The sequence below is a fragment of the Phalangium opilio genome, unplaced genomic scaffold (assembly GCF_054372755.1).
Source record: "Phalangium opilio isolate 3A_F unplaced genomic scaffold, DU_Popi_V2 ptg000246l_1, whole genome shotgun sequence".
Classification (NCBI taxonomy): Eukaryota; Metazoa; Arthropoda; class Arachnida; order Opiliones; family Phalangiidae; genus Phalangium; species Phalangium opilio.
The window spans coordinates 2,483,442-2,505,522 of NW_028324225.1; the positions used below are offsets into that span (position 1 = coordinate 2,483,442).

Genomic DNA, 22,081 nt, shown 5'->3' on the forward strand with positions numbered 1-22,081 from the left:
GCGAACGACCTTGTGGATGACATCGACCACCATCAGTAGGCTTTGCTCGTGCATTCTGGTGGCCGACGTCGAGTAGCGCGGCGTGGGATAAACGCTGCCGGATGGATTTTAATAAAAGACAAGCAGGGTAGTCGAGTATTGTTAGAAAACGACCTTTTAAGTGAAGCCCTCCATTGGTTCTCGAAGATCATGGGCATTTCGACGCGGCCTGGTTGTTTTTTCGCCACTTTGTGTTCCCGAAATATATCTCTCGCTGAAGAGGGCCACGGTGATGTCGTGAAATTGTTGAACCTCACTGAAGAGAACGTGTTCCAACTGGTGCAGGGTACGCAGAACCTTATGCGAGGCGGGTGGGGCTTGTGAGCTTTTACGTGCCATGTCCCATAAAATTCTTCGTTGACCCTTTATCTCCCAAAGGAAGTTACATTCGAGCCACTGTGGGGCTTGGTCTTCTTGTCCAGGTCTGGTTGTTTGCGCCATTCTTGGTCGCGAACAGTATCCAAACGCAATACTGATGGTTGTGGATGAGGACTTCTCCTTCATTGCGATAGTCAGTTGTATGGACGCAAATGACGCTGCAATGAAGTTAAAGTTTTCTTGATCCCCAAGACCAAATTCCACAACCATCAGTAAACTCTTTTCATGCGACTTCACACAAATCTACGCAACTTTTTTGTGCAGCCAAATGTACCGGCAAAGACTATACGAAAAGTTGCGTAAATCGAGGCACATGAATCGAATTTGATCTCTTTTCACGCAGCTTTTGTTGCGTGAGTCCAGGATCGGCGGATAAAGACATCTTCGTACTGGTACTGGATAGTTTTATGGATAAGCGTCTAGTTGAGCAACTGATAACTTTCTTTTCGAAACACGGGGTTTATATTCTAAAATATGGAGGCCAAATTTAATATTAGAAGAGCTCTCGAGGCAATGCTTTCAAGAAAATTTATTTTTTACCGACCCCACCCTTTAAGGTACTATTAAAGGCGGACGGCTTATATAATAACTGCATCAAACCGGCTTGAACTAGTCAGGGCGTGGTCCTTTTTTTTATTGGCATCGGGTCGGGTTAATTACCTAACTACGTAGATGTTTCAAGGGTAACGACTTTAAAGGCTTAACAATTTCGTGGTTTTTGATGAAAATAAATGAAGTACTTCTTAAGATTGTCCATGGCTAAATGGGTAAAGGCAGGGTTTACTATTGTGATAGCCAGAAGGTAACGAGTTTGATAGCCAGAAGGTAACGAGTTCGAATCCTAGCCAATCCATCGAGCCATGGACAATCTTTTTATATATAAAATAACGTTAGCCTAAGAAGTTGGGGTTAGTTGACAAACAAGCGTTAGTCATGAATGACGACTTTTTTTAACTTTAGCGTCCAATACGTGTCTAGATATATATCCAAACTATACCCAGTCAAGTTTTAAAAATTATTTGCATCAATCGTTAAATTTGAGTAGTGATTTTGAAGTCGGCTTAGCGGAAATCATATTTCCAAATCACTGTGTGAATATAAGCGAAGAATTTAACAAGTTTGAAATTCAGATCACAAATGACTCGAATCGTGACAACTATCCGGCTGTTCGAGAGCCTATTCAATACCATAAATTAGAGTTACCAGTCCAACGGTATGTTAAGGCTTACGAGTACGAGCTTCCTAAGAGTATTATTGATATGTTAAATGATGATATTAACAGCCATCCGTATTTAAAAAACAAATTAGCTTTTAAATTAGCCAATAAATATATAGACGGAGCGCGTGTAAATAAACAGTTAGATGCAAACTTTCCCGTTTACTTGCAAGTTTTAGGCGATGAAAACATACGATTTAGAATACCAGATGGTTCACCTTTATCTACCTTATTCGAGTTTAAGGAGAATAATTACGAAGACGTTCCCTACATATCCAAACTACCTGTATCAAAGCATGCTAAAAATATAACTTTAAATTACACTAAAAATTATGTTGAAATCGAGATTGAAAATGTTGGAGACAGTTTAAAAAAAATTAGATTACAAGTACGTTCCTAAGGCAGCCATTAAACGTAAAACTAGCCACGAAGTTCCGCCGCTAAGAAAAAAACCTCAACCGGAATATAAGCCTCTACCGCCATCTATACCTATTTTACCGCGAACTACCCCCTTTCTGCCGATACCCATTGATCCAACTAAGCTTGTAGTACCGGTGCAACCAGAGCCATCCAAAATAACCCCTCCACCACCACCACCCAGAATAATTTTTCCACACCAAACAGCTCCAAAACAAACTTTGCCAAAGCGTGATCCGCCAAAACCCTACTATCCAACATTTCCGAAAACTGACCCACCTAAAACGACCACTCCGACATCAACTAAACCAACCCCTCCAAGTTCGACTAAACCGGTACCTCCAAGTTTGAATAAACTGATACCTCCAAGTTCGTCTAAACCGGACCCTCCAACATCGGCTAAGCCGGCTTCTATTACAACAACAAAGCCGACTGGTACTACATCAACTAAGCCAAGCGTTACTACAACAAATAAGCCAACCCCGCCTACTTCAGATCCCACGAATCTTGATACTCCAGATTCTCAGAAGCTTCCCACTACTGATTCCACAAAGCTTGTTAATAAAGATCTCACGAATCTTGCTACTCATGAGCCACCGAAGCCTGTCCTACCAAAACCGGAGTTACCAAAGCCAAAGCCAAAGCCAGATTCTACGAAGCTTGTTAATCCAGATTCCACGAATCTTACACCTTCAAAATCTCCAGACTCTACGACATCCTCTACTTTTGAGCTTCCCATTTTACCGACCCCCTCACCACCGCCAATTGATGAAAAACCCTTGTTTCCGCAACCGGTTGATCCGCCGAAAAAAAAGCCCGAGCCAATTATTCCCGAAGAGCCAGAACCAATTAACCCTGAAGATTATGACAACTACACAATATTGTTCTTACCGCAAACTTTTAAAGCCAGTGAAACGCCAGAGAAAAACGCCGAAGGGCTTTATCGGGCCGTAGCTCGCACTTTAGAAAAATTAGTATTTAAAAAAATTCAAGTAACATATCACGAAATAGATAATTTAGGTGATGCTATCATGTATAATTTCAAAACACCGGAATGGGTGGAAATTAAATTTTCTCCCAACTAGCTAAATTGCTCGATCTTGACCCCAATAAATACTACACAGGACTCAATCAATCTGGTCCCTTGAGCATGACGTTAGAAGAATATACCATAAATGAAAACAATGCATACCTAGAATATCGAGTCAATAAAACCATAAAGCGCTATACCCCTTGGGAAGAACCCTGGCTCTATTTCTTTTTTAAAGTGTCAGGCGAGTTTAGATCGACAGATGATTATAAGATTTATAATGAAATCGCCGAAGCGCTCAAAGCCGCCTTGAGCAAAGATCCTTTAAGATTGCATCAGGCCGAATTTAGCGTTATTAAACAAGGAGCGGAACATTATTTTAGAGTCCATTGTCCGGCAAAAATTGAAATGCTATTCAGCTCGGATCTGCAGAAAATTTTAAATTTAGAAGATGAATATGGTGGGGGGACGTTTCTATCCACTAAACCTTTAGGGCGTAGTTTTACTCATTTCAAAACAACTAATGACACCTACGTAAGTTATCGCGTCCATGACTCGCTAATGTATCTATTTACTAAGACTGATTTCACGAAAATCAAATACCCGCGGGCGAATATACCTGCGATTTGACTTCGACCAGTGCGGTAATCCCCTTCTCTTTACATTTAAAAATTATAAACGAGTTATTGGGGGTTCAAGAATATATGCCTTGTCAGTATTTTAAAATCTTCATTCTCAAAACGGCGGTGGAAAATAGATACTATGTTCGTCTCGAAATAGAGCCAGGTGCTCGTGTATCGGTAGCTGGACCAATGGCCCAATTATTTAACATTCCCGAAGAGGGAGAATTTTTTCAACACAGTCACTCGGGAGTGGCGCTGAAAAATCCCCGATTAAGATCAATGACACTGACAGCTAATAATAATTTTTGGACTAGCGAATACGATGTTGACAAATTTCCAGAAGACCCGGACTACGCTGACCAACCGTATTTACCCGGGTCCCTAGGCAGACGAGTTGATAGTTACGCGTGCGAGATTCCTCCCGGGGTATATTATCATATTAGCGATGTTTTAGGTGCCATGAGTGACGCCATGCTACCAGCGCATAGAAAAAGTCTTAAATTTACGCAAAATGTAGACGGAACCGTTACAGTTTCCAAATTGAACGATACGGTTTCAGTCTTGTTTCCCAAAACAACACCCGGGCGAGGTCTCGGAAGACTGTTGGGGTTTAGCAGTAATCAATTGGATCTGTATATTAATAACGAGACTTCGGATTACCCCGCGGATATTATGAGAGGCGTTGACGCCATGTTTGTCTATACCAATATTATCCGTCAACAAGTAGTGGGTGGGGGTCAAGCCCCACTTTTACGCTTCATAAAAATGCCGGCTTTTTCACTGCTAGACGAAGAGAACCAGGAAATATTCTAGGAGAGCGGTCGCTCTCTTAGATAAGACTTGATACTGCCTCTAATGCTAAAGGAGGGTTCTTTGATTGGCCGTAACTTTTTTCGTATTGTGTTTGCTGCTTTGAAATTTTGCCAGTGAACTAAAATTTGGGCCCTAATTTTGTGGTTAAAATTTCAAAGAGATCCAAGTAATAGTTAATTCTATGAAGAAAAAATTTGTTAAGGGTGGTTTTAGAATCCATAAAATTAATCCGACATTTGGTGAAAGATACAATATTCTTCCATAGAGATAACAAGGGATTTTTTTGAAAATGACCTTAATTGGGATCGTGTATAAAGAAAACTATTCATTCGTTACGTTTGGGAACCATCTTAAATGAAAGATAACAGTCCATAGATGTGCCTTCCCTTAGTTTTATTAAGATAAATTAAGTTTAAGTATTGATTTTTATCATTATTAACACATACTATGACTTACGTTGTTTTGGGTACTGGAGTTACGGCGTTTTACCACTGTTAGAGACACGCATTTTAGCCCTAATTTTTTATATTGGACTTACGGCGTTTTTGTCGTGATTCACGCCGTTAGAGGGATATTAAGCAAGAAAAACATGGCGTTTGAGCTCTCGGTTAAAATTAAAATTTTGGAATTGGAATTAAAGTGCTGGCTAATTAGGTATGATTTTTATTGTTTTCACAACAAAAAACGTCAATGAAATTTTCTAAAATTAATTTAAAATTTAAAAGCCAACAGAATATTTTATTATTAACCAATTTCGCTAAGCCTCGGTCAAGGTAGCGTTATGTTGATGTTAATCATGTTATAGGAATAGGCAACATTAACTTCGGTTGAGATAAAAGCCAGACATTACGAATACTGTTGGTATGTTCAAATTAATTATTAATCTTACTGGTAGATCAATTAATTACTACATTATTATCTGTGACAGCTAGGACACATCAATCAGCTGAAGAGGTAAATTTTACACCTTGATGATGAAACCTCCGTTGGCTGAACGCTAGCGACAACTTTTCAAGGGAAATAATGACAAACAGAACTTATATAGTCTTTCATTTAATAACATTTTATATTTGCATTATATAAATTTAAATTTCGTATTAAACGTGCAAAAGATTGCTGTTCATTGGTTCTCTAACATGTTTTCTTAATTTTTCGACATACTAACGTAGCTTTTGTATTTTGAGGGCTCGTTTTTTTTAAAGGCGCTTATAACACGATGTATAGTTAAAATTATATTTATTTTGGTTTATGTTTAATGTATAACACACTGTTCAGTGTTACAGTGCTTCTGCAACTAAGCCTTCAAAGTTTCTGAAATTATTGTAGGTAAATATCAAAGAAACGAAAGTGTTCATTTTCAAAAATTGTTTCAAACTTGGTTCTGGTTTTAAGGGGATCTATTCTCAGGCTCCTTATTTCATAACGTTTTTTTGTTTGGTTAATTAACATAAATTTTGGTTAAATATGTAATACACTAGTTTTTAGTAAGTTTCAGAAATTAACGGAGCCAAATGACAAAGAGATGGATTTAATAGCTTTCATTTCAACATAATTATAACCATATAGATTTATTCTTTTAATAACTTTTTTCGATTGAAATTAGGCCTAAAACGTCGGGGACAAGTCTGGGATATTGAAAATGGGCCAAGAAAGTCAGGGAAAAGTCTGGGATATTGAAAATGGGCCAAGAAAGTCAGGGAAAAGTCTGGGAAATTGAAAATGGGCCTAAAAAGTCGGGGACAAGTCTGGGAAATTGAAAATGGGCCTAAAGAAAGTCTGAGACAAGTCTGGGAAATTGAAAATGGGCCTAAAGAAAGTCTGAGACAAGTCTGGGAAATTGAAAGTGGGCCTGAAAAGTCTGGGACAAGTCTGGGAAATTGTAAATGGGCCTGAAAAGTCAGGGAAATTGAAAATGGTCCTAAAAAGTCAGGTAAAAGTCTGGGAAAGTGAAAATGGACCTTTTTAAAGGTCTGGGAAAAATATATTAGAGGGAAAGTCTGGATAACAGTATCAGGTTAACCAGAAAATGTGTTGTCTGACATTTCTCATTTCTAATTATTTAAATTCAAAGGAAAATCTGGGAAATTTAAAATGGGCCTAAAAATTTAGGGGAAAGTCTGGGAAATTGAAGATGGGCCTAAAAGGTCTGGGACAAGTCTGGGAAATTGAAGATGGGCCTAAAAAAAGTCTGGGACAAGTCTGGAAAATTCAAAATGGGCCTAAAAATTCAGGGACAAGTCTGGGAAATTTAAAATGTGCCTAAAAATTTAGGGGAAAGTCTGGGACAAGTCTGGAAAATTGAAAATGGGCCTAAAAATTCAGGGACAAGTCTGGGAAATTTAAAATGGGCCTAAAAGGTCTGGGACAAGTCTGGGAAATTGAAGATGGGCCTAAAAAAGTCTGGGAAATTGAAGATGGGCCTAAAAAAAAGTCTGGGACAAGTCTGGAAAATTGAAAATGGGCCTAAAAATTCAGGGACAAGTCTGGGAAATTTAAAATGTGCCTAAAAATTTAGGGGAAAGTCTGGGACAAGTCTGGAAAATTGAAAATGGGCCTAAAAATTCAGGGACAAGTCTGGGAAATTTAAAATGGGCCTAAAAATTTAGGGGAAAGTCTGGGAAATTGAAGATGGGCCTAAAAAAAGTCTGGGACAAGTCTAGAAAATTGAAAATGGGCCTAAAAAAAAGTCTGGGACAAGTCTAGAATATTGAAAATGGGCCTAAAAATTCAGGGACAAGTCTGGGAAATTTAAAATGGGCCTAAAAATTTAAGGGAAAGCCTGGGAAATTGAAGATGGGCCTAAAAAAACGTCTGGGACAAGTCTGGGAAATTGAAAATGGGCCTAAAAAGTCAGGGACAAGTCTGGGAAATTCAAAATGGGCCTGAAAAGTCTGGGACAAGTCTGGGAAATTGAAAATAGGCCTGAAAAGTTAGGGAAAAGTCTGGGAAATTGAAAATGGTCCTAAAAAGTCAGGTAAAAGTCTGGGAAAGTGAAAATGGACCTTTTTAAAGGTCAGGGAAAAATATATTAGAGGGAAAGTCTGGATAACAGTATCAGGGTAACCAGAAAATGTGTTGTCTGACTGTCTGACATTTCTCATTCCTAATTATTTAAATTCAAAGGGCTGTATTAACTTCTAACCTGACAGGTTAGAAGTAAACAAATACCGGGCTGCCAGGCTGTCTCTTACACAACAAAGTTGGCCATTCTCGCTTATAAGAAATGAATCTTTGTCATATGCATGGCCTTCAGGAATCAGGAGCCCCAGGAATCCCAACAGAAGCAGGGTGGGAAATAAGGATCTTTTTAAAACTAGACATTGGGCCAGCCTGGAATAAATATACTGGTCTATGACCATTGACCAGGGCGCGTCGTCTGGTAAACTAATGAAGTGGAATTAAAATAGCTGAGATAATGTCTGGACCCTGGTTTAATACCCTAGAATTTTCTTAGTGGTCCCGTAGACCACTGACCCCCCTCCGATTTAATTTTAAACTGGTCATTTGACCTGTGCCACCGCCTTATTTCCCACGCTGAACTGAAGTGAAGATTTCTTTGCCTGGAGCATAACCTACTCGATGACGCGCTATCGTCAACATAGGTAACAGTACCGCTAGTTAATTCAGGATACCGATATCTAATTTGCTCAAAACAGGGTAGAATATATATAGGACGTGTGTCCAGCGACCCCCTGTTTGACTGGAAAATTTATAGGACATTGTCCACTGGAGTGCGCAAAAATTGTGCCGCGTCTTCAAAATCAAACTATCAGAACTTCGGAAAAATTTACTGGTCAACTGTCCAGTGACCCCCTTAGTGTTTAAAATATTTATGGGACATTATAAAATTTTATTGGACAATGTCCAGTGTTCTGTGCTTATTTCAGGCCCAGGACTCCCAACTGAAGCATAGCCCACTCGATCCGCGCTACTGGACGCTGCACTGCGGCTGCTCGAGTGGGCTATGACTGAAGTGAAAATTTCTTTTTCTCTGAGCATAGCCTACTCGATCACGCGCAACACATCGCAGGGTGAGAAATAAGGATTTTTTTAAACTGGACATTAGGCCAGCGACCCTCCCGAGTCCTGACTTGCAATTAATAAACTGGTCCGTGACCATTGACCAGAGCACGTCGTCTGCTAAACTAAAGAAGTGGATAATTAAAATATTATTATTTTAATGTGTGGACTCTAGTTTCCCTTGAATTTTCTTAGTAGTCTCGTGGACCACTGTTCCTCCGATTTAATTTTTGAACTGGACCAGGCAATTTTTAAACTGTTCATTTGTCCTGTGTCACCGCCTTATTTCACACGCTGGCGCGAGTTGCTTTGCGTTGTCGAGTGCGTGATGGAATGGGCTATGCCTGGAGAGTAGTAAACCACCTAAAATATGGAGAGTTAATTAGGTCATTTAAGTGTGCCGCCAGCCTTCTAGCGCGCTAGACTCGCGCGTGTATACTCGCGTGAGTTTGAATGGGGGAACACCGGTTTTTTATCCGGGGGGGTTTCTCTGAGTTCGTTTATTGGTCGAGAGTGGGGGTCGCCAATTGATTAGGTCTTTGTTAATTGGTTAAAGGGTTAAGGGCGTGAACTTGTCTCTCTTTAGTCGTGACGTAACCGTCAGTTAGAGTTTGTCTGATAAGACATTACTCTCTTTATCTCGGTTATTCGCCTTGAAGAGAGCAGTGACTTCTAATGGATCTCTTCTTACACACTATGCGTTATATAGTGACGTATCAACGATTCAAAGGGCGCGAGGATTTCCAATATATGGTCGCGTATCTTTTAGATCAATGCGCTATGTATACAATATGTTTCGAACACCGAGTATCTGAAAGTGGGAAAATCGCTCGTGTTACTAAGAAATGCACGATATATGAAGATAAACCTCCTGAACATCAAGATATCGAATACCAGAATCAGGTGGAAATTTTGAAGCGATTAATATTTCATAGTAGTGGCATTATTTTGGAGGATTTACATGACGGACTTTTATTTACCCGATTGGGTCACGGTATAAATCAAACAAGAGTTAAAGCCCCGGAAACGGATTCACCGGCGCCATTGTGTTTAGAAGAAAAAGCCGAATTTTACGGAAATGACTTTATAAAATGTTTACGGGAAGAATTGAGGAAATTAGGGACTCTCGATAGTATCTACGAGGAATATTTATCCTTTTTATTTCCCGGTAGTCGTTAATGTAATCTATTCTATAACCGTCAATTGATTAGGTCTTTGTTAATTGTTTAGGGGTTTTTAGGACGTGTCTGTACTTGTCTTTAGTCATGACGTAATCGCCAGACTTAAGAGAGTGTTCGCTTATGTATTATCTATTAACGTCTCGAATTTCACTCGAGACGATTTTCTTTACTCCTACATATTATCCGTTACTCGGTCATTGCGCTAGAAAGATATTACTATCAGAAAATTGACTAAACAAGATGTCGCGAATACGTTTAATGGTATTGACAGCGCTGTGTTGAAGAGAATCCCTATTTATCATATATAATAACGTAAATAAAGGCCTTTTTTCGGCGATAGGACAAGTTAGTTATAAATTGTCGATAACAAAATTTAGCCCTATGGTTATAAATGAACAAGTTGGATAAAATAAAGAGATATGGTTGAAGACTTGGAAAAATAAAAGATGAAATTTAATATCACTGTATATGTACAGATATAATGATGAAAAAATAAAGGCGTTCATCGGCGATGGGAAAATTTTATAAATTGTTTATAACTAAGTTTAATCTTGACCCAAGGTTTCACTCGAACTAGTTGGATAAAACTAAAGAGAAGCAGATGTGGTTGAAGGTTTAAAAAAAATTAATATTATTGAATCCATACACATAGTAACGATAATAAGTAATATGACTCCGCTTAAGTGTAATCAGAAAGAGCTATTCATACCCTTACATTAAAGGATAGATATCTTTGACTTAAAGCTAGAAAAGAAAACGCTCATTTAGTATAAAAGATCAGACTTAAAGGACGAGATTCATTCGTACCGAAAAAATACTTTACTAACAATTTGCGATAACACATTTCTATAAAAAGGTGAGTACTTTGTACTTTTCAAATGGACTGGAAAATTTAGTAAAAGGGAAATAGTTATTTTATACAGCGAATCAAAGTAAGAGACCGAAATGGAAGAAGAAAATATAATAGAATCCCCGAGAAAAAAACAAAAAATAGAAGACGTTAAAGTAACATCTTTACAAGATATAGCTATAAATAATTTAATGCATGTTTTTAAATATAAGTTTCATAATGAAAGATATTTTAATTTTAACGATGTAAAAAATTTCATACCGAAAACCTTTTGGGGACACATAGAATCAGTCTTTTTTAAAGCCGCCGAAGTAGATAAACATCGAGCACCTGGAACTTTCGAAGATTTGGATATAAGTATATCAAAATCGTCTATAGAGAGAGAAATAGTGTTCGACGAATTCAGTCCCTTAACGTTCGAAGAATTTGAACTAGTGCATCGCAACCGGATAGAAACGACACCATTTATCTTATCAAATGAACAAAATCATTTACATTACCAATATTACGTAAAAATATGCTATTGTGGTTGCCCGCAAAATTATAGACGAATATGTCCCGCTTGCTATTTTCATCATAGTTTAAACGATTGTTTAAACGCTAAATATGAACAAGTAACTGATCACTATCAGGTTAATAGTAAAGACGTGCTACGCAATTATATCTGGAACTATAATAAAAGCTGGTGTTCCAACTGCATTTTACAACCATTATTCTCATTAAAAGATGCTGACGATTGCGAACAAACTACTGATTGGCATAGTCCCTCAAATAATTATCCCTTCGAACACGGTTTTATCGGGGAAGACATTAACCGTAACACTGTTCCAAGACCTACAATAGAAGATGCGTTCTAACAGTTAATCACATACAGGCTCCGCTCCAACTTGGTGCTATTTTAAATATCTTAACAATGGATTCATTTTTACGGTTCGAGCCTCGTAACCAGAAAAGGTTCCATTGAGGAGAAGGAAAAAGCCTGGGTTTTATTATTGGTTAGTAACGCCCACGCTTTCTCTTTCTCCCATACGGTTCTATAATCATCTCTTCGAAAACGGTTTTATCGGGGAAGATATTAATCGTAACAGTGTTCCAAGATCTAAATAGAAGGTGAGTTCTAACGGTTAAAATATATAAAAGAGCGGTTTTAACGGATGAAATTCATTCGTGTCGAAATAACGATACTATCAACTATAGTTTTTAAGATTGGTGAGTACTAAATATTTTCATTGGATCATTAAATTTCTGGGAAAATTGCTATTCATTTGCTTTCGGAAAGAAATATAGTTAGATTTGAAGTGCTTTCCCGCTAAAAAAATGTCGGACACTTCATCGTCGGACACTTCATGGTCAGACGATGAGGTTAAACCAGTCGATTTATCTACTAATTTTCGACCAGAGCTATATTATACGATAGATAAAACATCAAACCGGGTATCTAGGAAATATAGATGCGTTACAACCGAATATAACGTTAAATTCCGCAACTTAGAAGAACTTAAATTAATAAATATTCATGATCAACTTTCCCAAATTTTGAATTCTCTCATAACTCATGTTACGCGAAATGCTGAAGAATATAATTTAATAAGATTCGCCCTGAGCTCTGACGCTTTAGAGAACCCTATCAATTTAAGATTCATGGCTATAAATGAATTAACTTCTGATCGGTTACTAGCTAGTATTGAAAAGGTGGCGCAGTCTAAGCGTAATCTTATACTTGAGGGTACCCTAAAAATTGATGTTATTCTTCTAAAATGTAAAGTTCCAATGGCAGGTACCTTCCTTATCTAGTTTTTGGGCTTATCTGTTAAAGATATTTAAGCCATCACGACCCGTCCGCTACCACAAATGAAAAAACGGACCACTAAACATCGGGTCACGTTTTCCCACCTGGTCAAAGTGAGAGTGATACCGTACGAAGATCGAGTCAACTACGAATTCATAGACGATATTAGAGAACGTTTTAAAAATGGAGAACGGGTTAGAATATCGCCTCCGCTTAGAAACACCGATGACCATTTTACTGGCTGGTCCAAGCAGCTCGGGAAAAACAACGTGGGTAATAAATTTACTCAAATATAAAGACATTATCATGGACAAACCTCCTGATAGAATAGTCTATTGCTATAGCGTTTATCAGGACATTTTTGATGAACTGAAACTCTTTTTACCTATTGAATTCCACGAAGGACTAATTCCTAATGATTCTGATTTTTTTGATAAACGAATAAATAATCTTTTAATCCTAGACGATCTAGCTAACACCTGTACCAAACAGGAGTTTATAAGTAATCTTTTTTGTGTCGGGAGTCATCATTTATCTTTAAGCATCGTGCTGCTGTCTCTAAATGTCTTTAACCCAGGTAAATATTCTAGAAATATATCATTGAACTGTTCTTATATCGTTATGTTTAAAAATCCTAGGGATAATAACCAGGTTCGCTATTTAAGTCGTCAGCTTTTTCCTACAGACACCAAACGCCTAACGGAAGCGTACGAAGAGTGTACCGAAAAAGCGTATTCTTATATCTTAATAGATCTAAAACAAAGTACCGATAATAGTTTAAGACTTAGGTCCAATATATTCCCCAATGAAGGACCGATGGTAATCTACGTTAGAAAATAATAATCCATAAAATATAAATCTCAATTTATTTAACCTCATTTCGAGACATGCCTTTACCCGTGTCGGTTAGGAACCAATTACCCTTTTTAAATCTCTTGCGTAAAAGCGGTGTGAAACAAAGAAAACTTTTAATATCAAAGTGTACGCGACCCCAATTGGATTGTATAAGCGGTATTTGTTATAATTTGAAGAACGGCGGTATTCCATTGAATCGTCATAAAAAGAAAAGACTTCAACGTTACAAAAACGTTATAAGGTATTTATCCAAGAGAGGTTTAAGCGACAAAAAGAGGCGACAGGTGTTAATTAAACAGGTAGGAGGATTCTGGCCGGCGTTGCTTTCAATGTTAATACCGACAATAGCTTCGGTCTTTACTAGATAATGAAAAAGTGCGTTTTAGTACCAGCGGCTTTACTGACGGACAATCAAAAGGAAGTTAACAGTTTAGACAACGCCATTAAAGAGGTACTGAGAAAGCCTGGTTCTGCCGAGGAAAAATTGAAGGAGTACCTTTTAACTCTTCAAAAATATTTATCTTTAAAGAGTTTAGCGGAGCCACCAAGCGTTACTATCTTGCCACCTACAACGAGTTCGTCTTTTCCAGCACCCGGAGTGTCGAGTAAAATACAGCCTCTAAGTCCTTCATCCTCGTCTTGGATTCCTCCATCGTGGCCTACCCCTATCCAGAATATACCTATTAATATCTCTACCCCCTCCCAAATTGTCCCTACTAATGTCGCTACCCCTCCCCAAAGTATCCCTTTTAATATCTCCTCGAGTCTGACTACCCCACAGCCTATAATGAGTAGTACAGCAATGGGTCAAACACCGGCGATATCGTTTACTACGCCAGCGTCTCTCTCTCGAACGACCAGTATGCCAATTTTAACACCCATGGGACCCGTGGTACCGAAACAGTCCGGGACGTCTCAAACGCCGAGTATGCCAGTTTTAACACCCATGGTACCGAATCAGCCCGTGACGTCTCAACAGGCCTTATCAACGAAGGGCGCTTCTGGTTCAAAGTTCCGGAAACTTAACCCTAACGATGAGACTTCGCCGAAAAAAAGACTCGCGAAAATTCCATCTACGAAACCAAAACCGTACCCTACACAAGCCAAAATAAAAAAAGATCGCGAAGCTAGCTTGAAAGAGCTTCAAAAGCCCGAATCTAAGATCGAATGGGTAACTTATAGAAAGGCAAAAAAATAACCTTAATAATGATTATTACATTAAAAGCAACTAACTCATTATATTGAAAAACACGTATCTGATTATATAAAAGCATGTATTTGAGTATATAAAAAATCATGTATCTGATTATATAAAAAAGCATGATAATAACAATTTATATAAAAAATTATAATCGAATAATAAATATTTTTATTCTCGCATTCAATACAAGTGTATCTGATTATTAAACATTGCAACTTTAATATTTTATTGGTTACATTTTTCATATCTATGTCTTAACAAGTGAAGGCAGATATTCCATAAAGATAAGGCGTCGTTAATTTCCGTTTTATTTTCGTACATTTTCAGAACTCTATGAAACGAATTTCCCAGACATCTTTGAATAAGAAAGAATATACAATGAGGTCCGCAACAAAGGGAGAACATATCTTGAATTAATTTATCGTTATAGATCCATCTGGACGCGTATTTGGCCAGGTTAATTTTATACGTCTCCGGGCTCTGCCCGTAGCTGCAGAAAAAATTACCTTCATTGTTTTCAACGTAAATGGCTACCCAATGAAGTCCAGGATCCTCGGCTCTCTCCGTGTTCAGAACAAAACAAAATTTCTTCTTTCTAGGTTTCCTGGGAAGCATGTCTCTAGGAAAAGTACCTAGGTAGTAGGGTTTTGTCCTCTGGTCGCATGATAATATTTGATTTATTTGTAACGTATTCATATCACTTTAGATAGTTCGTATTCGTAAAACGTTCCTTTAATTATCTCGTTATTTTTGTCTTTAACGACGTATACTGGAGGATTACGGTATAAAACCTTATCAATAATAAAGATCTCTTTTGTAAAGTAGCCTTTATATCCCTTTGAAAAGGTTTTTTCAAATTTACTCAACCTTACTAAATCACCTTCTTTTAGCTTTGGTTTTGTCCCAGGTTTAATGGTACCGAAAAGACGGTACCACACCTTATGCTCATTTTGTAGATTAACATTGACTGGCGCGATACCAGTTGAGCGGTGTATCGAGTGATTGTAAGCCTTAACTATTTTTGGTAACGCACTCAGATAGCTACGAGTATCAGCGCTAGTTATGAATTTGTGTATTTTCTCTTGAACCGTTCTGTTAAATCTCTCGCAGATCGCAATTTTTTTATTCCCGTAAGCTACGTAGTGGTGAATACCTTTCTCTTTAAAATATTGCTGAACTGGTTTAGCTAAAAATTCAGAGCCAGCGTCCGTATTTATATTCGTGGGTACAACATCTTTATGTATTATTTTAAAAGCTCTTATAACTTCCGCGGAAGTCTTGTTTTTAATAGGTATAACGTAGGCGTATTTACTCAAAACATCTATATTACTTAACAAATATTTCATACCCTTGTTGTATCTGGAAAGTTTATCTAAAACTATTAAATCAGCCTGATGAGTCTCATCCATAGATGTCACTGTAATTTTATTGCGAGGAAACTTTAATCGACGATAACGATGAATAGTATAAGTGGGTTGTTTTAATAGAAAACTCTCAACTTCTTTCCTCGAAGACTGAGGAACTCCTTTCGTTAATTTATCCAATCCGGAAAAAGAGGAGGGATTTTCGGGGTCGTAGTACGCGTTTGAGAGAGACATTTTTTCTAAACAAGATCGAAAATGATATCTGATAATATAACGTAGTTGTAGGGTATTATATAAGAGGGAGAGATACAATTTTCTGGAATATTTTCTAAATAAGGAAAAAAAATTGATATATAACGTAGGTATAGGAAACGCAACAATAAGAGTAATTTATATTTTATTCGGTTACTTAAAAATTAACAATACATTGTTTTTAGACCGACAAAATTTCCAAGAATATATTTTAAATAGATACGTCATTAAACACTGGATCATTTAGGACATTAGCTTCGGTAGTGGTTGTTCTCTGGCGAATATCTCCTGGTCCCTTGGCACCGTTTATCGAGTAATTTCGATATTAAATTCATTTTGCTCTTCTCCGAGGTAACGCATTCCAACGATTTCAAATCCTCTCGGAATATTTTCAGACGCCTTAGAGTAATCCATGACCCAATACACGCGAGATAAGAGTGACATATATTTTAACCGTACATTAGTTCAGTTTTTAGACCGACAAAGTTTCCGAGAATATCGTTAAATAAAATTGAGACGTCGTCTTCGTAATCTCCGTATTCCTCGACAAAGGATTCTAGAATTCTTTCGTAGTTAAGCAACGGAATAGCTCTAATTAGGTTTTTCTCCACTCTCTCGCTCCAATTAGTATCCGTGGGTAAACAAGTGATATCGTGGGCGATTTCGTTGTGACAGCTGATATTTTCGCACGAATCAGTGAAATTAAATAAAATATTGGTCAAACTGTCCAAGATAATTTTCTTCATTATTTCTCTGGCCTCTTCTTTTCGCTTTAATTCGCTACCAATAACATTTTTCAAGTTCTTTAACCTTAACCAACTGTCTTTATTTAATGAAAATCCTTTCGATGTTGAGAATAGAATATTATATCTATTATTCGATCCTCTAATATATTGACGAATATCAACTATTTTTCCTCTCTGACATACGAAGCATTCTAGCTTAACTCTCTGAGTACCGTCAACTAACCAAGTCAGAAATCGTCCCGTTATTCCGTTAAAGAAAGCGTCAATATCCGCTTCGAAAGTCCATATACTATTCCAAATACAACTGTCGAAAGACGCTTCGGTTTTAGTATCGAGTCGTTTGACATTGAAGACGGGAAGAATTCCGCTTCCAACGTAAATGTTTTGCTTCTCCGATAGGTAGTGTACTTGATTCATCTCTAACCGGTTATGAGAGAATGCTTCTTAAATCAGAGGTTATATAGAGCCTTTTTACTCGGGATTAAATAACACCGAGCGATCCCTAGTTATCATGATAGAATTTTCAAATTCGGAATAAATTATGCACGTGACATTGTGTGGTAAATTGTTTTTAAATTTCATATTGATACGTAGATTTCCTTGTCGGGGCAAAGAAAGATGACTAGCCCCCGCATTTTCATCCGGGCTTAAATCTAGGCAATACAAAGCGTAACCTTTTTTGTACTCTTCGTACGTGATAAAATTTCCCTTGTTTTTTCTGTATGTGTTTAGAGAGGTGAATAACGACATGTACTCTCGAGTGTATAGATTGTTTTCGTAATCAGGCGTAAAGGCTTCCGAAGGATAGGTATCGGTACCGACGTTGACGGATAGGTAATTAAGATCAAAGGTTTCAAAATTAAAGGGATTTAAAGAATGATTACCATTAAAGGCCGAGGTTCGAACTAGACCTATGATTACTCTTTGAGGTATTTTACCTAAGAAGACGTTTTCTCGATTAACGTCGTTCATTCCAGCTGGAATTGAAAAGGTTTTCACGACTGTTTGATTCAAAGGATAGATGGCGCTGGTTTGCTCTAATACCGTAGCGTGGGCTAACATTATTTCGGGATTTATTTTTAGTCTTTTAACGTACAATGAGGCATTATCGATAACCACTTTATATTTCTTATCAGCGGCTTCTTTCGATATTACGCAAAACTCTGGTTTAGATCGAATAAGCCTAAATCTAACGTCTACATTATTAAATAGGAAACGATTTAAGCGACAAATATCAACGTGTAACGGGGCGTATAAATCTATCGTACTCGATACCTTGGCTCTCTCGGCTCTTCTTAATATCCCATTGGTAGTAAGATTTTTATTGGCTGCCACCCAGGCGGTATCGGGATCGATCGGATTATCCTTATAATACAACCCTAGATTTAGTTGGCTTTCTTTAGCATCTATACCGTAATTTAATAAATTCTCGAGATAAGCGATATAAGGGGCTCCTTGGTTAGGGGACTGAACGCTCGTGTTTCCTAAAAAGACGTCTATTTGGGAAAAGAGGGCGGCGTGTAAAAGATTAACCGGAGCTACTTTGGTTTCAGCGGCTGGTACTTCGGTGCCGTCCAAATGAAGCACCCTGACCTTCAGCCTTAACCTAGTTTTAGAAAGGTCGACATAATGTTCGCTCGTGCCAGGGACAAAAAATTCCAAAGGTCCACTATCCGTTACGGAACTTAAAGGTTGATAACTTTCGTCGCTACTAGTTATAATATTAGCGTTCAAAGGGGGTGTCGCGAATAGGTCTAATTCCCCCATCATCCCTTCGAATTGGGCCATCTTGTTTTATGATAAAAAATCGGCCTTTGATCTACTTTTCTTCTTGCGTATCTTCTGACGTTTCCGTCGAATACCAGACCCGTACTGAGAATTAGCCAGACTATCACCCGCTTTATGAATTAAATTTGAGCCGGCTATTTTTAGATTCCTTTTGAACGCTCTCTTGGGTTCTTCTCCAGCGCTTAAATCTTGAATAAACCTACCACCAAGTCCTAAAGCTTCTTTACCCACGCTCTTAGCTATCGGTTTCGCTAGAGGAGTTAACATTCTCATCAAAGCTCTAAAAATTCCGCCCAACCCAAATCCCTTTTGCACTAATACACCTGGTGGAGATCCGAGGAACTGTTCCTGATAGTAGGACACGTACCTATTAGGTCGAGACATGTCGTCTAAAGTGAATTTTGATAATGATGCGATCCGATATAAAGGATATAGGAGCGTCGGCTTCGTCTCTAATATCAATTTTGATAGTTTCAATTTCGTTGGATCTTATAGGATAATAGTCTATAGTATCGTATGTGATAATTTTCTCCGACGTATCGTTTTTAGTGGGAATGACGCGTAGAAGAGGTTTGAAACCAGAGCCTATAAACTGGGGGTATATCAGATCAGTGTAAACGTATAAATATTGACTGACTAAATCCGGTTTGAAGTTGGCGTTTGCAGACCCTAATAGACGATTAGTTTGGTCACCGAATCCTAACATAGAACCTAATTTGTTGCGAACGCCTCTAAAAAGCACGGTGCACTCCTTATCAGTCGTTATTCGAACGGTACCGTTATCGTTTAATGAGAAATTAAACCGAGATTGATGAGCTTCGGGTATCGCTCTATTCATAGCTTCCAATAGGGCGTCGACGCTATAGGGTCCCTCAGGAATCTTTACCGTTACCATACGATTTTGAAGTTTTAAAGTTTTTTTCAATTTTATCTCGATATAATTATTGGTGTAGTTTATCGTAATATTTCTAGCTTGTTGAGACAATGGAATGGGACAAATGTATTCCCCAGTAATGTACTCGTCCGTTTCGAATCCTAAAACCTGAGCCAGAGGGCCAGGAGCTAGCCTGGCCTGGTGACCGGCATCGACTGATAATTTAACTCTCTTGATAGGAGGCCCAGTCGGGACTGACATATCTATAACCTGTATTTTCACGGGAAAATTCTGTTTTTCAAGCTGAACGGTTAAGTCACGCACCAGTTTATTCTGCATTGAAAAAAATACGGCGTTTCCATTTTTATCTTTCGAACCTTCGTACTTTTGCGGTATTAACTCCACTCTTCTAACGTCCCAGCCATCATTCGTTAAATATCGTTCAGGTACCTGTATTTCGAAAGAGTTACAGGTATTGTCTATTACGGTTGAAATTTTCGGTGTTAATATTTCCGATAAACCAATTTCCCATTCGTTTGAAAGAATAATTGGTTTACCTAATTTGACCGTGAAAGACGATTGTGAATTATCGGGATATTCATCAGTTTTATCACTTAACAGAGTAACGAAAAAAGAATTGACCGACATAATTGATATTTTATTTAAAAATGAATGAGGATTTACACGTTATCCAATTTTATTTAGAAATAAAAGGTTGAACTCGATGTGATGGTTAGAGCGGGGTTCGATCTCGCGATCTATTGATTGGCGAACAAACGCGCTAACCACTACACCGAGAGCAACCTTAATCGCTTCCTACCTTTTAAAGAAGATTACATTAACATATACTTGGAAATAAAACGGGTAAATGTTCATGATAAAAACTATCGGGAGTACCGAATTTACTCATTTGTTCCTGTATGTATTTTATAAAGTCATTTCCGTAAAATTCGGCTTTTTCTTCTAAACACAATGGCGCCGGTGAATCCGTTTCCGGGGCTTTGGCTCTTGGTTGATTTATACCGTGACCCAATCGGGTAAATAAAAGTCCATCATCTAATTCCTCCAAAATAATGGTACTTCTAGGTAATATGAATCGTTTCAAAATTTCCGTCTGATTCTGATACTCGATATCTTTTACTTGAGGCTCTCTATCTTTAAACATCGGGCATTTCTTCGTAACACGAGCGATTTTCCCACTTTCAGATACTCGGTGTTCGAAACATATTGTATACATAGCGCATTGATCTAAAAGATACGCGACCATATATTGGAAATCCTCGCGCCCTTTGAATCGTTGATACGTCACTATATAACGCATTTTGTAAGATCTCCCTCGGAAGTCACTGCTCTCTTCAAGGCGTTCGTCGAATAACCGAGATAAAGAGAGATCGCTCTCTTATCAGACAAACTCTTATCTAGCGATTACGTCACGACTAAAGACAAGTTCAGACACGTCCAAAAACCGTTTAACCATATAGAGGGGAACTTTTTAAATTATTTCCAAATTTTTGGACTCATTATCGCAGAATTTAACCATGATGTAATCAGTACATTGTTTTTAACATTTAATTTCAAAATTTGATTGGTTTTTTACACCATTGACATATTCGTTTGTTTATATATATGTCAGGAAATAGTGAATATGGTAAAATCAAAGGATAGAGACCAAAAAGCGCAACTACTGGGTTCATCGTCAACATTCCCAAAATAATTCCTACAGGTACAGTTATAGGAAGTAGAATAATATATGTTCCAGCTATAAAAGAATATTTGATTCCAACCTGTAAAACCCTCAATATACAACATCTACTATTACAATATTCTTTAGTCTTGGATTTGTTTGTACTTGAAACGCATTTCTCCGTTACTGACACATCTCTCCCAGACTCGTCGTTAGAATAATTTATAGGTATGTTACATGTTGAAAACCCTTTAACAAGCGGACATTCCGGGGAATATTTTCGATGCTCCTTATTCTCCATTAGAAGTCACTGCTCTCTTCAAGGCGAATAACCGAGATAAAGAGAGTAATGTCTTATCAGACAAACTCTAACTGACGGTTACGTCACGACTAAAGAGAGACAAGTTCACGCCCTTAACCCTTTAACCAATTAACAAAGACCTAATCAATTGGCGACCCCCACTCTCGACCAATAAACGAACTCAGAGAAACCCCCCGGATAAAAAACCGGTGTTCCCCCATTCTAAACTCACGCGAGTATACACGCGCGAGTCTAGCGCGCTAGAAGGCTGGCGGCACACTTAATTGACCTAATTAACTCTCCATATTTTAGGTGGTTTACTACTCTGGAGTCCCAAGTAACTCCCAACCTCCGCGACTTCCTACCCAAATTCCAACTAGCATAGCACACTCGATCACGCTCTCTTTTCTCCGCCTACATATTTTGAAGAGGGTACTTTTTAGGCGTATTAGCAATCTTGAAACATCTTTGTGGACTTTTAGGGTAGCCCTGGCTATATTGTGTTTAAGGTTTTAAGCTTAATATCAAACAGACGATAGTTAATGCTACAAAAAGTTTGAAACTGACAATCTCGGATCGTCTTTGTGAAGTTTTAAGGATATCCGAATTTCATATTGGGCGCTGTTATCTGCTATTTTCACGGACCACTCGTTCACGCCA

At 38.0% G+C, this 22,081-nt stretch overlaps 1 protein-coding gene and 1 long non-coding RNA gene across 3 annotated transcripts; both read left to right on the forward strand.

Annotated features, from left to right (window-relative positions):
• The first annotated feature begins 5,084 nt into the window (after positions 1-5,084).
• On the forward strand, positions 5,085-5,873 carry LOC149611341 (uncharacterized). The gene is made up of 3 exons (XR_016376439.1): positions 5,085-5,170; positions 5,322-5,377; positions 5,445-5,873. It is a non-coding gene; the product is annotated as an uncharacterized LOC149611341 (long non-coding RNA).
• A 7,096-nt stretch (positions 5,874-12,969) lies between these two features.
• Positions 12,970-14,591, forward strand: LOC149611342 (uncharacterized). 2 transcript variants are annotated; one of them, XM_089858441.1, is made up of 3 exons: positions 12,970-13,510; positions 13,576-13,662; positions 13,741-14,591. In XM_089858441.1, exons 1-3 carry the CDS (start codon positions 13,244-13,246, stop codon positions 14,407-14,409), a joined length of 1,023 nt encoding a protein of 340 aa, XP_089714567.1. In that variant the 5' UTR covers positions 12,970-13,243; the 3' UTR covers positions 14,410-14,591. The 2 variants fall into 2 exon arrangements, with proteins under 2 accessions (XP_089714567.1, XP_089714565.1); XM_089858439.1 differs by having other exon boundaries at positions 13,576-14,591.
• Positions 14,592-22,081: the final 7,490 nt, after the last annotated feature.

Bases quoted from the DNA above. Each gene is read 5' to 3' on its own strand.
- LOC149611342 (XM_089858439.1), top strand. From the start codon at position 13,244: ATGCCTTTACCCGTGTCGGTTAGGAACCAATTACCCTTTTTAAATCTC. The intron at 13,511-13,575 runs GTAGGAGGATTC...GGTCTTTACTAG, and splicing joins GACAGGTGTTAATTAAACAG to ATAATGAAAAAGTGCGTTTT.